The sequence below is a fragment of the Lutra lutra genome, chromosome 4, assembly GCF_902655055.1.
Source record: "Lutra lutra chromosome 4, mLutLut1.2, whole genome shotgun sequence".
Lineage (NCBI taxonomy): Eukaryota > Metazoa > Chordata > Mammalia > Carnivora > Mustelidae > Lutra > Lutra lutra.
This window is the reverse complement of record NC_062281.1, coordinates 190235168-190252530: the sequence shown is the minus strand read 5'-3', so window position 1 is coordinate 190252530 and position 17363 is coordinate 190235168. Positions and strand designations below refer to the sequence as shown.

General features: G+C 48.7%; 1 protein-coding gene across 2 annotated transcripts in view; it reads left to right on the top strand.

The window, feature by feature from the left end:
• The window catches only part of PEX14 (peroxisomal biogenesis factor 14), a 136868-nt gene that overhangs the window by 104331 nt on the left and 15174 nt on the right, over positions 1–17363 (top strand). For both annotated transcript variants that reach the window (XM_047726163.1, XM_047726164.1), the window contains exon 4: positions 4520–4648. In XM_047726163.1, the coding sequence (XP_047582119.1) occupies positions 4520–4648 (129 nt within the window). The remainder of the gene's footprint in view (positions 1–4519; positions 4649–17363) is intronic.

Sequence of the window (17363 nt, the reverse complement as noted above, 5' to 3'; positions counted from 1 at the left end):
GAAAAGCTCTTCCCGGTGCCCAGTTTTGTCTGAGTCCGCGGGAGAGGACCTGCAGCCTTGTGCTCCAAGCCAGCAGGCTGCAGCTCACAAAGTCAACTGGTTTGGTTTTGTTTGCATTTATTTGAACCGAAACCTTTAGAAAAAGAAAACAAATCTGCGTATTTTCTAGGGGGATACAAATAAGCAGGTGTGGTAGCCCCAAGGCACTTGGGTTGCCCGCAGCAGTAACAAGGGGCTTTATTAATCAATAGCTTGTAGCTTGCTTGCCCTGTTCTTTGAAAAGAATCCCACCCTGGAGAAAGTGTTGGGAAAGAAATCTTTGGCCAGCTCCTGCACAGGGGCAGCAGCCATCTCCTTGTAAAGGGCACTGGTTCTGGAAGTAGATTCCAGACAACCGAAGGAGTCCATCCTGATGGCTGGTGCCTGGGACCTTAGTTTGCACGATGTGCACTGAGAACTCTCAGTTTTGCCAGTCAGTAAACTGTGGCCTTTTCTTTTCTTTTCTTTTTTAATTTTAAAGATTTTACTTCTTTGAGAGAGAGAGAGAATGAGCAGTGGTAGGGGCAGAGGGAGAAGCAGATGCCCCAGCGGAGAGAGAGCTGGACGTGTGGCTCGATCCCAGGATCCTGGGATCATGACTTGAGCTGAAGGCAAACGCTTCACCGACTGAGCCACCCAGGCGCCCCCAGACACCTGCGGTCTTAAAGGTGAAATGACACTGCCTCTCAGAGGCAGGCGTCCTGGCCTTCTCACTTTGGACAGGTGCCCTCACTCCTTTCTCCTCCTCTTGGCTAAAGCTAGTGAGTGGGCAGAATACCTGAGCGGGACTTTTAGTCTTATTCTCTGTCAATGATACGTTTTAACGGTCACAGACCAGGGCTGGTAGCTCTTGGAATTGGCAAGTGGCAGGGGTCGACGTTACTGAAAGCATGTGAATGCAAAGTGCTAGTGATATCACGTAATGCAAGCTGATACTCCAGCTGAAAGAAAATCCTGGGCTTTACTTTATCGAAATTGGCTGATTCTTCCAAAGGTGGCAGCTAAAGGAGGACTTGAGGGCAAGAGGTTTTCTTGCCCCGGGACGATGACACCCTTTGCCCCCATCTCTGCTCTGCTCAGCCCTTGCACGGTCCCTCTGCGGTTAGATTTTTCCTTGCAGATAGCAATCAACTGGAAGGAAGTGTGTGTGTCTAATTTGCATGAGATTATTTAAAACAACAACAAAAAAAGGTCTGCATTAGTCTGGGTGATGGTAAACAACGCAGAGATGCCTTTTATAATATAGCCTGTGCCTCAGCCTTCACAGCCAAATATGATTCACTTCCAATTGGCGGTTTCCTTTATTATTCCTTTTAACCTTTGGGATTCTGCAAGGTCTCCATCTAAGCTCTCTCACGTGGGCGGGCGGGGACCTGGATGTCCTGTGTGTGGGTCCTGAAGCTGTCCCTCTTCCTGAAGGCAGGGTCGGTTCAGCACCAGGAGCCCATGACTGCATAGTTAACTGCTGTGTTCTGAAGGAGATGACACCCCTTCCAGCCGAGTCTCCGTGAGTCCCATATGAGTCCCCTGAGTTGAGAGAGTCCTGAACCTGAGCCTGAACCTGGCTGGCCAGTGCCCCCGAGCTGGGGACACTCCGAGGAAGGGGGCTCTGAGGGAAGCATGGGCACCCGCCTGTGAGAGAGGCCTGCGGATTTACTGGGAGTTAGAATATTAGAACGATGCGGGGACACTACCCTTGTCATTCCAGCGTTGTACAAAAAGTTATCCCGGTGTCATTTGCAGATAGGATGCAGGCGTTCTGTTCCTGTGCTGTTTTGGTCTCTAGCCTTCCAACGCCATTCGTCAGCCCTCACCTGGAGATGAGGGTGCCACGTGGGGCTCAGAGAGACCATCTAGTGCTTCTCTCGACCTCTCACAAGCTTGAAGACTTAAGACGTGGTCTCCGAAGCTGCCGTTTGTTGTTTCTGTGCTAGAAGGGGCAGCCGCCAGGCCCCAGAGAGAGCCATGGAGCCGCGGGTTGTCAAGCCAGCAGCACCGTGCCCTGCCTCGCGGGTTCTGAGGCACGTTTTCCCCTTCCTTGGGCTTAGTTGTTGTTCTTTATCTGTTAAATGAACGCAGGGGCTGGGATCATGGTCCAGCTCTGAAATTATATTATTCAGTGAGATCATGAAGATGTTTTTTTTTGTTTGTTTGTTTGTTTTTTTTACAAGAAGAAAAGTGATTCATTTTATGTAACTAAATCAAAATCCTGGCTCTCCGGAGGACTGGGGATATCAGAATTCCAGCCAATGTAAATTTAGAGCATCAAATGATAAGGTCTCTGAAAAACAAGAGCTTGGAAGGAAGTGCTGATGCCCTTTAAACCGCGGCCTCACTAGTGGGCTCGGCCGCAATAATGCAAGGAACATGTTTTATTAGGAAAATAGGCTTTGTAAGAGCTGTGGGCCAGAGGGCAGAGCAACGGGCAGGGAGTGCTGTCCCTTTAACCAGCTCCGCTCTCAGGGCCGCAGCACAGCCCGTGACTTACTGTATATTTCCCCAGCGTTAACCGTTATCGTACTTGTTTATATTTGAAAGAGCCAAAAGGGAAAATGAGAAAGCAACTGAATGCTCCTTTTGGGAAAATTATCCTCATTTGCAGCCAGCGGCTGACAAGGCACACGAACCACCAGTTTATGAAATCCCGGGGTGTAGCGGTGACCACCCGTCCCCGCCCATGCCGCACGCGTGCCTGCTTCTCCTGCGGCTGATGATGAACTCGTTACAACCGGGTCTTTCCTCCCAGAACTCTGAAGGGGGTTCCCCTTCCCCTTTGGAAGTTGAGGGCCGTGCCTCCAAGCTGGATGAACCTGAGAGACACAAGCTCGGGGTTCCTGCCCGTCTGTCCTGCCCCCGTTTCTCTGCGGAGGCCTTTGGGGCAAGCCGGGAATTTGGGAGGAGGAACGGGCCCGGTATAGCCCCGCATACTTTTGTACTCGAAGGTGCTGGACGCCGGCCTTTTCATCTACCCTGGCAATGCGTGGAGAGCGGGGTGTGCTGTGGGGGGAGGAGGGCCAGCAGCACTCTGGCTTCCCAGAGGGGCGGCCTTGCCCACCACTGGCTGGCTCCCCTGGGTGCGGAGGGGGAAGGGGCGGGGCCGCGGTTTCAAAGGGGGCTCAGTCCTCAACTGCTCAGCGCAGGGAGGGGCAGGGCCCGCAGTCAGAGTAGTTCAGGCCTTGTCGCAGACCTGAGAAGCGGCAGAGGCGCTCAGCCTGCCACACGCCAGTGTGGTGTGGGCAGCGCTGGGCTTCGGAGCATTAATGTGCCCCATCTGTCAGCCCCTTGGCACAAAGCTGGAAGATGCCGGTCCTCCGTGTACTTCCTCTCCCCAGGGGCGGATCCACCATGCTGCGGGCCGCCAGGTGGGGAGAAGCTCTCGGCCCTCGTGTAAAGGCTCTGTGTGGCAGCCGCCCTGGATCCTGGGATTCCTGGAACAGCATGGGCCGGCCAGAGGGGTATCTGCAGACTTCGCAGTACGTCCCCACTGCTCCCACTCTCGGTGGCCTGAGCACTTTTGTACGCACTGTACCCACTCTCGGACCGGCCTTGCGGGGCAAGTCTTTCTCACACCTGTGCGCCACACCTGTTCCTGTTCTTCGGTGGGTGGGCACTCTCGTCCTCTTCCCACAGGGCCAGCGTCTCCAGTTGGCCGCAGCCGTGTGCCCCTGGAAGTGGGGTCTCGACCGGCCCACCTGGGCCTGTTACTCTCCCATGGGCAGATCCTCGCCACACCCAGCAGCCACTGCAGATGGCGCCCTGCCATTCCCGGCCGTCCTGAGCACAGCGTGCTGGTGTCGGGAGAATTAAGACAAAGAGAAGCGGAAAAGCTAGCCAAGGGCGGTACAGGCAGCCTGTGCTAGGCTAGAGCAATAACCATCTGAAAGTTTGGGCCTGGCCTTGTTTTGATCTGTTTTCTTGTTTTATTTTCTTCTTTACATTCTATATCCCATTCATACTAATCACAGTCAGTCCTGATTTTTCTTTTTATTTCTGCATTTGTCATAAAATAAAGCAAATTATTCCCGTCTTCGGAAACGATCGAGACTAATTAGTCGTCTCACCCAATAATTAGTTTTTTGTTTCCCTGTCTGTTTTCATGCATTATTGTTAGTTTTTCCCCCTCTTTTTTTAACACCATTACAGATTAAAATGAGTCACATTTGCAGTTGATGGTATCTGTTTTCGGGGGAAGAATGGAGAATTGCAGTACGGAGCGACTTCAAAAGCAGCAATAAACTCAAGGATAAATTAAGGAAATTGAATGAGCCACATTTGGAAGCAGTGTGGAGGCTAATATTCTGTCGCTTAAGGTTAAATTGCAACTGAGAGAGGTTCCGGAGAATCCGAAATCGGAGAGGAAACTTACCAGGATGCTAGGCACTCTGTGGCTCTCAGGGTCTTTTCTCAATGAAGATTTCGTTGCGTCCAGAGACAGTGGCAAAAGGTATTCACCTGCAATTATGTCCTCTTCTCCCCCCAGGGCTGACAGATGAAGAGATTGATTTGGCTTTCCAGCAGTCGGGCACGGCTGCCGATGAGCCTCCGTCCTTGGGCCCGGCCACACAGGTGGTTCCTGTCCAGCCCCCTCACCTCATTTCTCAGCCGTACAGTAAGTCATCCGCTCAGACTCCTGCTTTGACCTTGACTGGGGTTCAGAATTCTGGCCAAAGAGCAGTGCTTCCCAGCTCCCAAACTCAGAAAGCCAGGGGGGTTTAACCGGGACTGGTAGACTAGCTCTTGGGTTTTTCCAAAGGAATGTGCCACACCCAAATCCTCTCCTAGACAAACTTTTAAGTATGTGACAAAGGTTTAAGAAGAGTCGAGGGACCAGAATAAATGAGTATATTGTGTTGTTTCAAGTATTTTGGTTACAAATAAGAATCTATAAAAGTATTTCTTGGTTCTGTTTCTGTTTTCTTACATCATGCTTTGCGTGTCACCCTTTCATCAAGTACATGAACGTCTGATTCATGACCCTGTTCTCGTTTGCTCACTGAAATGATTCCTCTCCTAATTTTACTTTTTAAAGTTAATATTAGTAGATTTGGGGTGGCTCCTTCCTTCTTCCCTTTTTCCTTCCTCCCTTCCTCCCTTCTCCTGGCTATACCATGTATATTTGTGTGGTGACAGTCTCTTAGAGAATTTCAAATTAAATGTAAAGGTCCTTTTTGAGTTAGCTTTTAATTATTACATGAGAACATACCCATGTTGTTTTTAAGTGAAGCTGTTTGAGGAATAATGCTTCTTCAAACTAGTAATAAATGTACAATCTCCAAAATACGGCTAGAACCCCTTAAGTCACTTACGAAAAGTCGAAAAAGATTAAAATTCACTTCAGAGTGATGGAAAATAGCTCAAGTTTCATGTCTTTAACATAACTCAGCCTTGGATCTGTTGTCTTTCAAAATGCCTTTTCTGTAATTGTCTTCATTTTAATTGTCTATCTCGGAAGTTTTATTTTTTCAAAACTTGTTAATTTAAACAGTGTTAGATATCAGATTTTGGGAGGCATAACAAAATGCCTTCCAAGCCAGGCTTGTTTGGACCCCAGCACGTGGTCTGGCTCCTTACTTTGCCGTCCTTATGGGCTCAGGCAGTGCAGGGGGCTGGGTGGTGGGTTATGGTGTCACAGATCTCAGTTAGACATCTCCTTTTGCTTTCTGGGTAAGGCTGAATGGGCGAGGTCAGGGAACACGAATTCAAGTTCACTTCATCTGTAGTCACCTTGTCTCACAAAGCACTGGCATCCTCTGACCTCTGAGACCCAAGAAATGGTGCTCAGTGGTGAGCCTTGTACTGGAGCTACTGAGTCAGGAGCAACCACTTGTCGGCCTGGGACTCACGTCTCCTTCCTGGCCAGCATTCTTTCCCATCTATCGTGTTTGTTTTGGGTCACTAAACATACTCTCCATGTTTCCTTCTATCCAAAGACTAGGTCTCCACACTTTTTCTTTAGTTGTGTCCCTGGGCCCAGTCATTTAATGGGATTTGTTGAGGACAGGCAGTGGCAGCTGGGATGCAGAATTTTCTAAGATGCACATCTGTTCTATTCCAGCTGTTTCCTCCATGGCTTAAAACCAAACAGGTCTCTCGGCTACTTGGAAACTTCTTGCTCAGAACAAATTGTTCTGGTTGGTCACAGAGTTGGCCTAAAACCTCATGCGCGTGTCTACTTTTGGTAGGCACAAGGGGTTAAACTGTTGGTCTTTCTGAAAGAGGAGGGGGGTGGGTGGAGGGGACAGTGCCGTCATCTAGATTCTTCTGTCCAGGTCTCTCTGAGAAGAAGCATTACACGTTTAGGTATTTAGGTAGGAGTATTTTTAAGAGTCTCCCAGCCCTAAAAATAAAATCCATCTTCTTAGAGACAGACTCCTTCCTGCTTTGACGCTAGTATAAAAACAATGGTAATAGCAATTTTAAATCCCTGAAGTTTCTGCTTGTCGTTGTCGAGCTTCGCTCCTCTTGTACTGTTACATCACTCCTTTCAGCTCCGGGGTGACTCTACCTCTTCACTTCTGTGCTTTTGCCAAGAGGTGTCAAAACTGCTCAAAAGGAAAAAAAAAAAAAAAAAGCTTGATTTTGATTAATATAGAGAAACAAGACTTTGCCTGACTGATAATAAAACTGATAAATGACATTTGAATTACTTGTAGCGGTAATTTATTACATAAAATATCTTTTATTTGACATGCGATTAGTTGCTGGAAGCATCACTCAATCTGACTAGTTTAAACATGCTCTAAAATGAACCCCAGTAAAAACCAGGGCTGTCTGCTGCTGGCATTATGAAATATACTAATCCTGGAGTGAGGGAAAAATCTGACTTTAAATATTTAAATGATTAATTGGGTTTATATATTTTTTTTACCTTTCTAACCCCCTTAATTACAAGCAAACTCAGGGGAGTTTCTGAACTAGGTGTGCAATCTGCATGCTTATCACCGAGGCATTGTCTGCGTCCTGGGAGGGATTTATGGCCTCCGCTCATGTGTATTCCTGCCCATTTCACATCTAGAGCCCCTTCCTTTCCATGTCTTGGCTCTTTAAGGACAGATACTCCATCTCTGAACCTTAGCCTAGAAAATGGGATTCTCTGGGCTCAGCCCCAGATGCTCACGTCTTGGGGAGGGGTAAGCTTTTTCAAGACCTCCCCGGGGAGCCCGGTGCTCTTGGATGATCACCTCTGGACCCACTGGCCCTTCTGCTTTGGTGGCAGATGTCCCACCCTGTACCTCTTTTGGTGTCTCTGCTCTTTGGTGAATGTGGTTGACTTTGAGATGGTAGTAAATGCCTGTGTCAGCAAAGAGAACTTGGACACCTGCCAGAAAGGCACCAGGTCAATCCGTCTGTGTTTGCTAAGCATCTACTGTGTGTCATCAGAGATACAAAACATGATCCTTAAAAATCTTACAGGCTCTCTGGGAGAGAAAAGATGAACTCTTAAGAAAAGGATAATAATCGAAGACATTGTGATTTAATGCCAAAATTAATTATACAGACAAATTCTGTAAGAATACAGAAAAGAGAAAAATTAATGTGGGCTACAGAAGTCAGAGAAGTCTTTGTGAAAGCAGTAGGAGGTTGACATTGAGGGGAAGCTTGATGTCACCTGGTGTGAGAATAAACCAGTGTTGTCAGGGCTCAGAGGAAAGTCAGGCAGAGCTCTGGAAAAGTCAGACTGGGATTTAAGAGGAAATCTGACGTTCTCTGCTTCTCGTTTTGCTTTCTTTTTGTCCAACTTTGAATCAGGAATCGGTACGTGTGTATATCCACAGCGCCTACCCAGTTCTGAGCGTAAGGTTCTGATAAGTGCTTGATTGATTTGCTGCAAGCTGATTTTTCTTCTTTCCTCCCAAAGAAACAAGAAGCAAGGTAGCTTTGGGATTTAGGCAGGGCCATTATAAATTTTGTAGGATAATATTTTTTTCTTAGGCTTAAATATTTTCCCTCACTGTCTTTGTCAACCAACTTAGGTCTTTCAAAGAGTGACCTGTAGAGCTTCAGTTAGGATGTACGTGTGTGAGGTTATTGAAAGGCTTTGCATTTGATTAGAAATCTCGAGAGTGTGGGTTCTTTCTCACTGTGCTTCTTCATAGCCCTGTTTAGCAACCTATACTTACTTGACTATCTTCATTCACTGAGCAAGCATTTATTATTTTATTCCTGCTATGGGCCAGGCACTGTGCTAGACCCCTGCGGTGAAGAGATTAATAAGACCTACTTGTGGGGCACCTGGGTGGCTCAGTTGGTTGAACGACTGCCTTCAGCTCAGGTCATGATCCTGGAGTCCTAGGATCGAGTCCCACATCGGGCTCCCAGCTCCACAGGGAGTCTGCTTCTCCCTCTGACCTTCTCCTCGCTCATGCTCTCTCTCACTCTCTCTCTCTCTCTCTCAAATAAATAAATAAAAATTAAAAAAAAAAAGACCTACTTGCTTTCTCTTATTTTTCCTGTTGAGCAGAAAAGGCAGTTAAGCAAACAGCGGTGCCTGCAAAGTAGGTCCAGGTGAAGCCAGTGGCGCAGATGAGGCAAAGGGGCACTTCAGACTGCGGGAGAGGCTTAACTGGGTGGGCGGAGGGGGACATGGTCAGTTCATTGACCAACCAAGATGGGTTAGAGCAACCAGGCTAAGAAGGCAAAGGCATATGGACCATCAGAAGTACATTGATTTTTTTTTTTTTACATCAAAATGTGTCACCTAATCATTCTTGAGGCTGTATTACCTGTCTGACCATATTATTCTTAGATGAATATGAAAATTACTGGTATCATCTGAGAGGATGCTGCGTGGAGAGTTCGGGAAGGTGTTCTGGGAGTGTGTGAGGGGCTGTCCGATGCTCTGCTGGCGTGCCTTCCCCTCTTTGCCTGGCCAGCTCGTGGCTGTCCCTCAGGGTCGGGGGCAGCTGCCAGCTCCTCCCGGGACGCTCTCAGATGCCTCTGTTCCAGCAGGACGGAGGTTCCCTTTGGCCTGCGCTCAGTCCCCTGTTTCCTGCCATACTACCCTTAAGTGTGTATTCACTTGTCTTTTATGTCGGAGTTCCTGGAATTAGAGGCTTTTTTTCTTTTTTCAAAATCTGTAGCCCAACACTCAGCCTCAGCTCTGAAAGCGCTTGTTGAATGGGTGGGTGGTAGTGGAGATGTGCGTGGGAATCGACAGGCTGTTCCTGTAACACCGCCAGCAGGGGTAGGGGGGCTTCCCAGGCAGCCAGCGAGTGGGGCCTCCTGTGTGCTCGGCCATGCGGGCTGCGGGAGCAGAGGACGGAGGACGGGCCTTGCCTTCAGGAGGCCGCCGTTTGACCATTTAGAGGAAAGCCCAGTGCTTGCGGGAGTCCAGCGAGGACTAACCCATGCCATCTTGCTGGGGGCGATGGGGACAGCTTTCGGAATTTATGAAGGCACATCTCGCTTTTGACTTACATAGGAGTGTTTGGTTTGTGTATTGAAGGAAATATTTCTCTAATTTCTAGGAAATTTTGTTTTTTCTTTTGTCCATGTGATTGGTTTAATAAGTGGTTTAGCATTTCAAGAGCTAGCACCCTGTGTGTTCTGTGCTTTGTATTTCTCCCATTGCCGTGCCATGTGGGTGCTGCCTAAGGGCCATCTGTAGACACTGAGGAGGGCAAGTGTCGCAGGAAAGAACCAAGTAAAGGAACCCAAGCCTTAGGTTTCTTAGGCCGCTGAAAGCGTCTTTGGTGCTGGTGGTAGGTAGAATTGTATCTTTGCCCGCAGTGCAGCCTGTGTTCGTTTTACAAGTTTCTTTAACAAATAACAGGAAACCCAAGACAAGAGTGGCCTTAAATGAGATGGAAGACTATTTCTCAGTTCTGTGAACATGCTCTGCACCCCAACACCTGGCCGGCAGCCGGCTTGTGCTCCAGGGAGACTGCTCCAGCCCCAGCTGTCCCTTCTGCTGTCCAGCCAGCACGAGGAGGGGCAGGAGGGAGAAGGGTCAGCCTTCTAAGGACACACGGCCACACCCTCTGCACAGGAGGCTGAGAAGTGCAGTCCTTGTCCTGGTGGGCACGTTCCCAGCTTTTCCTATCCTGCGGAAGGTTTGAGTGAGAAAACACTGACTGCAGGATGATGGTTTCCCTTAGGTGGAGAGGAGCACATGGCTAGTTTCTGTGGTATCTGAAAAGCTTTAGCTGGTAGAGTAGGTGGGTTTAGGATTGCTAATTTATCATGCTTCATAACTTACATAAATGTTATATTCTTTTGTATGTATCAGAAATTGCTGGGGGGGCACTTTAAAAAGTTGAATGTGGGGGTGCCTGGGTGGCTCAGTGGGTTAAGCCTCTGCCTTCGGCTCAGGTCATGATCTCAGGGTCCTGGGATCGAGCCCCACATCTGGCTCTGGTTAGTGGGGAGCCTGCTTCCCTCCCTCTCTCTGCCTGCCTCTCTGCCTACTTGTGATCTCTCTCTCTAATAAATAAATAAAATCTTAAAAAAAAAAAAAAGTTGAATGTGAATTCTCAGGTCTTGCTTCTCCCCTTGGTGTCAGCTGCCAGCCAAGCAGAGGGAGAACCTGGAGCCCATGCTGCTGGCTATTGTTCTCAGTCACTGCTGGCTCCCTTTACCTCTTCTCTTTGTTTTAAAAATTCTGACCTTTTTTTTTTTTTCCTCTTTATCAGCTTTATTGAGGTATAATTTGCCTAAAATAAAACACATGTATTTTATTTGTATGATTCTGAGCTTCGACAGGTGGACACTCCCATGTGGGCATCACCACATTGCAGAACATTGGCGGTACCCCAGAACTTTCCCTTGTGCCCTGTTCCCAGCCAGCCTGACTCTGGGGCAACCCTTGGTCTGCCATCCGTTGCTTCTGACTAGACTTCTCTTTCCTGGGTTTTTTTAATAAATGGAATCATACAGTATGTACTCTTGTCTGATCTTTCGCTCAGCATAATGTTTTTGAGCTTTATTCAAGTCCCTGTGCATAACAGGGTTCCTTCCTTGTTACTACTGAGCGGTCTCCCATGGTGGGGATGGGCCATGTTCGTCCGTTCACTGGCGGACGGCCTGTGGGGCTGTGGGCTGTCTCCAGTTCTGAGCTATGATGCTCAAAGCTCTTGGCAATATTCGTGTACAAGTCTGTATGTTTTTATGTCTCCTGGGTAAATGCCTCGGAGTGGAGTTGCTGGCTCATACGTCAAGTGAATGTCTGTCTCGATAAGAAACTGCCAAACTCGGGGCGCCTGGGTGGCTCAGTGGGTTAAGCCTCTGCCTTCGGCTCAGGTCATGCTCTCAGGTTCCTGGGATCGAGCCCCGCATCCGGGTCTCTGCTTGGCAGGGAGCCTGCTTCTCCCCTGCCCCCACCGCCTGCCTCTCTGCCTACCTGTGATCTCTGTCAAATAAATAAATAAAATCTTTAAAAAACAAACAAAAACTGCCAAACTTGTTTTCAAAGCGGTCGCACCATTTCCCATCCCCGTCAGCAACATGTGAAAGATGTGGTCGCCCTGTAGCCTTGCTGTTGGATGTTTTCCGTCTTTTCTAAGGCCAGCAGTTTTCACGAGTATACAGTGGTATCCCCCAGTGCTCTGAGTTTCCGTTTCCAGGACGGCTAATCACGTTGAGCGTCTCTTTACGAGCTCACTGGGCATTTGCTTAGCTTCTTCCGTGAAGAGGCTGTTCCCATCTTTTGCCAATTTTTAATCATCTTCTTGAGTTGGAAGAGTTCTTCCCATCTTCTGGATTCATGTGCTTTGTTGGATGTCTGTTTGTCAGTATTTCCTTGTGGCCCGTGGCTACCTTTTTCTTTTTGACATTGTCTTTTGGAAAAGGTTTAAAAATTGATGATGTCCGTTTATCTTTGGGTTTCTTTTTTTGTTTTGTTTTGTGGTTGTTGTTTTCACAGCTTACGGTTTTGGTGTCTTATCTGTGATAACTTTACTTCCCCCAACTTTGGAGAGGTTTTAAAAAATTTTTTTTTAATTTTTTAATTTTTTAAATTTTTATTTTTTTAATTACTTTTCAGTGTACTAGAATTCATTGTTTATGCACCACACCCAGTGCTCCATGCAATACGTGCCCTCCACAATACCCACCACCAGGCTGGCCCAACTTCCTACCCCCCGCCCCTCCAAAACCCTCAGGTTGTTTTTCAGAGTCCATAGTCTCTCATGGTTCATCTCCCCCTCCAATTTCCCCCAACTCCCTTCTCCTCTCCATCTCCCGTGTCCTCCATGTTATTTCTTATGTTCCACAAATAAGTGAAACCATATGATAATAAAAATTTTTTTACACGAAGCTACGGAAGTGCATTTTACATATCATAAGACTCACCCGTCTCAAAGGTGCAGTTCCTGACTTTCCGTGTCTTACTGAGTGGCACACTCATAATCAGTGTGAGCACTTTCCTTCCCAGATGAGATCCTCTGTGTCTCTTTACTGAGACTCTCACCACCCACCCCAGGCAGGCACTAATCTGTCACTGTAAATTTACCTTTTCTGGACATTTCTGGTAAATGGAATCATCCTATATGTGGTCCCCCCTGCCTGCCTCCTTTCAGTGAGCGCTTTTGTGGCTTCTCTGCGGGCTGGCATCCAGCAGCACTTCCTTTGTATTGCTTTTCTCTGCACCCGTTGTATGGGCAGACCGTCTCAAGTCTAGCAGCTCACCGGCTGACCCACAGTTAGGTTACCTTCAGTTTTGGCCAACCTGAACCACACCGCTGAGAGCACTTGTGTGCAAGTCTGACGTGGGTGTACGTTTTCAGTCCTCTTGCATAGACCTCTGGGAGTTAAATTGCTAGGTCATATGGCAGTTTTGTATTTCTGGATTTTTCTTAATTTTTCTTTCTAGTCAGCTTTCTTGAAGTATGATTTTTTTAAAAAGATTTTATTTATTTATTTGACAGATCACAAGTAGGCAGAGAGGCAGGCAGAGAGAGTGGGGAGGAAGCAGGCTCCCTGCTGAGCAGAGAGCCCAATGCGGGGCTCGATCCCAGGACCCTGAGATGATGACCCGAGCCAAAGGCAGAGGCTTAACCCACTGAGCCACCAGGTGCCCCTGAAGTATGATTTATACACAAGATTAATCAATTTTAGGGGTGCCTGGGTGGCTCGGTTAAGCATCTGCCTTTGGCTCAGGTCATCATCTCGGGGTCCTGGGTTCGAGCCCCTTATCGGCCTCCCTGCTCCGCGGGGAGCCTGCTCCTCCCTCTCCCCCGCCCCTCCCCTTCTTGTGTGTGTGCATGCTTTCTCTTTCTCTCTCGCAAATAAATAAATAATCTTTAAAGAAAAAGAATCAATTTTAAGTGTATAGTTTGGTGAGTTCACAAGTTGTAACTCATTTAACTCATGTCACCAACACTACAATTACAATATAGTAAATTCCCATGACCCCAGGAAGTGTCTTTGTGCCCCCTGCCCCACACCAGTCTTCTCCCCAACATCAGGTTCTTTCGAACCAGCAGTCTACTTTGGATCACGCAATTTCTGCCTTCCAGAAATTTTCACGTAAATGGCATCATGTAGCAGGTAGTCTTTTGTGTCTAGTGTCTTTACCCCAAGGTAATTCTTTGAGACTGATCCTTTGAGATATATAGACCGATCAGATCACACACACACACACACACACACGTTTCTGTGACATATTACCCCCCCCCCACATTCCTTTAAAATATAAAAACCATTCTGAACTCACAGCTGGATAGAAGTAGGCCAAGGTGGGGCTTAGCCAAGGGGGCAGTTTGCTAACTCCTATTACCCCGCTCTTTGGATATACCACAATTTGTTTGTCCATCGACCATTGATAGTTGTTTGGGTTTCTAGTTTGGGGCTCTTACGAATAATGAATTCATGTGCAAGTGCAAGCATGCTTCCTTCTCTCTCAGTTTCACACCTGGGAGTAGATTGCCTTAGCCACACGTTAGGTGGATGTTTGACTTTGTAAGAAATTATAAGACTAGTTTGCAAAGTGGTTACACCATTTTACACTCCCTTCCACAATGCAGGAGAATTTAAGTTGCTCTGCATCCTCATCTGCACTTGGTATTCTCAGGTTTTAAGTTTAGCCATCCTAGAAATATGTGTGTAATAGAACCTCATCGTACTTTTAATTTGTATCTCTGTAATGACTACTAGTGATATTTTCATGTGCTTATTGGCCATGCGTAGGTCTCTCATGGAACATCTCTTCCAATCTTGCACTTTCTTCCAGATCATGTCGTTTTATGGTCAAGTTGTATGGATGTAGCCCTTTATCAAGTACATGTTTTGCCGATATCCCCCCCACCCCCAGCCCGTGACGTGCCTTTTTGTTTTCTTGGCAGTGTCTTTTGAAAAGCCCCGATTCAAGCTTTTGATCATGTCCATTTTATTCTTTTTTTCCCCTATTATGGCTCATTCTTTTTGTTTTTTAAGATGTCTTTGTCCACCCCAAAGATTTTCTTCTCTGGTTTCTTACAGCAGCTTTAGAGTTTTTGCTTTTTGGCGTCAGCGTGTGATCTGTTTTGAGTTCATTCTTGCGTATGACACAAGGGAAGGGTTGAGATTCGGTTTCCTCCCTCCGTGGCTCTCCACTTGTCCCGGCACAGGTGTTACACAGATTATTCTTTCCCTGTAGAATTACGTGGGCCTCTTTGTCAGAAGAATCCTGGACTAGATAAGCCTTGGCCTATTCCTGGGCTCTTCTGAATTCTTACAGTTTAATTAGAGCTCGTATATTTTAATCTGTGAGTGAGGATATAGATATGACTGTCAGTGTCCTTTCTGCCTGAAGATGACACTAGCGATAGCGTAGTGGTCCATGGGAAGTGGGAAGATTGTCTTTCACAGGATGTTCACGTGAAGACAGACCTTGGATTTTCAGAGGTGACTGCTGTGGGGCTACTGTGGTGTCTTTGCCTCACAGCTGTCCAGGTGCTTCTGTTGTGTTTCTAGCTCCTGCTCTCTGGTTGGTGTGTCCTTCCAGCTGCCGCCAGCCATGCTGTGCTGTGGGCCTCAGTGAGCCCCCCCACACGGTGGCCAGCCCCCCGCAGCTCCACCCGTTACAACTGTCCCGTGGGTCGCCGGCCTCGGTGTGTGTCACTAGCCCCACCCCTCCGAGCTGTAACAAGCCCGGGTTTGGCAGACTGGCTTGATGCCAGAACCTTGCTGTGGAAGAGCCTGTCTTATTTAATTTTCAGGGTGGCTTGTTGGGATGATTTGAGCAGCTAGATGCGGCACCGTGTGGCATCACAGCCCCAGCCTTGGGGAATGTGGAGGGGGCCTTGCCCCGCGTTCAGGCTGTCGGCCTCCCCGAGGACTTGACAGTTTCTCCGTGTGGTCGGAAGATCCCCAGACTGCCGCAGCAGGACGATCCTGGGCCGTCTCCAGCTCTTCTCTGCTGATGACCCGTTAGTGGATGCGGCATTTCCACGGCATCCGTGAGTCCAGGTGCATGACCAGGTGGCTTCAAGTTCAACATTGCTGTGATGTGTGTGGGATTCCCAGCCCCACACGTGCTACCCGATGTTTGTCTCGCCTACTAGGTGAGAATTTCTTGGTCAGCAGAGGTTTGACTAAAGGAATGGAGTCATGTTGGTTTACGTGTGTTCACGGAATGGTTAGGGAGTCCCAGGGATGCGTCTCTCCTGCCCCCGACGGGGCCACCATACGCTGTGGAGTCGCTTTTGGGCAGCCGGACCTCCGCGGAGAGTGTCCAAGCTCCCGCTAGCTGACAGAGTCCTTGGGAGGTAAGAGAAGCTGTTGAGGTTTGAAGAACCCCACGCTCTTCTCCCCGCGCGTTTGTCCTCGGACCTCGTTGCTGCCCGAGGCAGCGGACCAGGGCCAGCAATGCCCATGCGGGGAGACACCTGCTGCCACCATTGACCTCTCATTCTTCGTGAGATGCCAGTGATGGGGTCTTGGTAAAATACTGGGCCATTCAGCTCATGAGCTGGTCGCGCCTGTTGCGGGAGTGCTGTGGACAATTTGAACCTGAGCAACAGTAAACATATCATTGTTCCTCCGTTCTTCCAACGTAGCAGAGCTCTGCCACCTTCAGTCAAGTGGCCTGTGTTTGACGAGAAGAGGAGAACGTCCTTGGGAGCCGTTGGGTTGGTGGTGTGGAACCAGGATCTCTGATCTCGGGCTTCGTGTCAGCTTTGTACGCAGACAGGCCTCTGCGTCCAGACTGGAGGCTCTGAAGCTTTTAAAAAGCTCATTCCTTCCACTCCCCTTTCTTCTGAATGAGAGCAGAAAAGTGACCGGCCCCATTTTCTGCCCTCGACTATAAAATTCTGGACCTTCGAGGAGTGTGGGGACCTGCTGCCCTGCTCTCTGTGCTCTTGTGGGGGTCTGCACCCGCTTTGGGGAAGATGGGCCCCAGGGTCGGTGGCAGACAGGACTCCAGATGGTCACGGCTGGGGCTCTGAGCCAGTTTGGGATCGCACCGAACGCTTTCCCGGGAGCCCCCGTCTGCTACCCTTTGAAAGGCGTGCGGCAGGTCAGAGTTCCCTCCGTCTTCGTTTCTCTCTTTTTTCATTTCGCCACAAGACAGAATTGTATCACACATCTCCAAAACGAGTAAAATGGCATTTCAGCTTCTTGTCTTTATAGACTCTCTGAACTTTAGGAAAGATCATTCTGGTCCCTTTTCATTAATAATGAAAACCAAGGGGCAATAAAATGTTCTTAACGCGAGCATGTCAGGAACGAGGTGCGGTGTGGCGGGCGAAGGGTGCGGCCGGCAGGGAGCCGCAGGTGTTGCTTGGTGCTGAGGAGGTCAGCGCTCTGGGGAGGCTGTCGCCGGGGCTCTGGTTCGCGGACCCGTGAACTGCCAGTACCTGTTCAGCCGTCCAGCTCCGGCGCACGGAGCGAGAGGCTGCGCTTCTCAAGACAGCGTACGTCTGCGGCAAGAAGGACCCAGGCCGACTGCGGGTTTGTTAGTTTCTTGCCCGGATGCTGCTGTTCTCTTGCAAGGTTTTGAGGGGGCATTTGAGGAGTCGGTGGTGAATACAGAATTCTGGACACGTGCCGGTCTTGAAGGTGCTCTCTCTGATGACTTTGACAGCACGGATGAATGTTCCGCGCATGGATGAAAGCCCTCCTGGCCAGCGACTCTCTCGAAGAGTGATAAGGTTACTCTGTCTCCACTTTTTCCTCCTAAAAATGAGCTCGTGCTGGATGTCGGGTGTTGTGTCAGAGCACTCAGAGCAGAGTGGACTTGGAATGAGACAAACGAGAAGGTTGCCCGGAACTCAGAGCCTCCTGGCTCCGCCAGGTCAGGGTGAAAGGTCCATCCACGGTCTCAGTGGTCTCAGAGCTTGGCCACGTAGACGCTTGCTGCCTGGGGGTGTTCCCACAGCAGAGCCGCGGAGTTCCTTCCCTTCTTT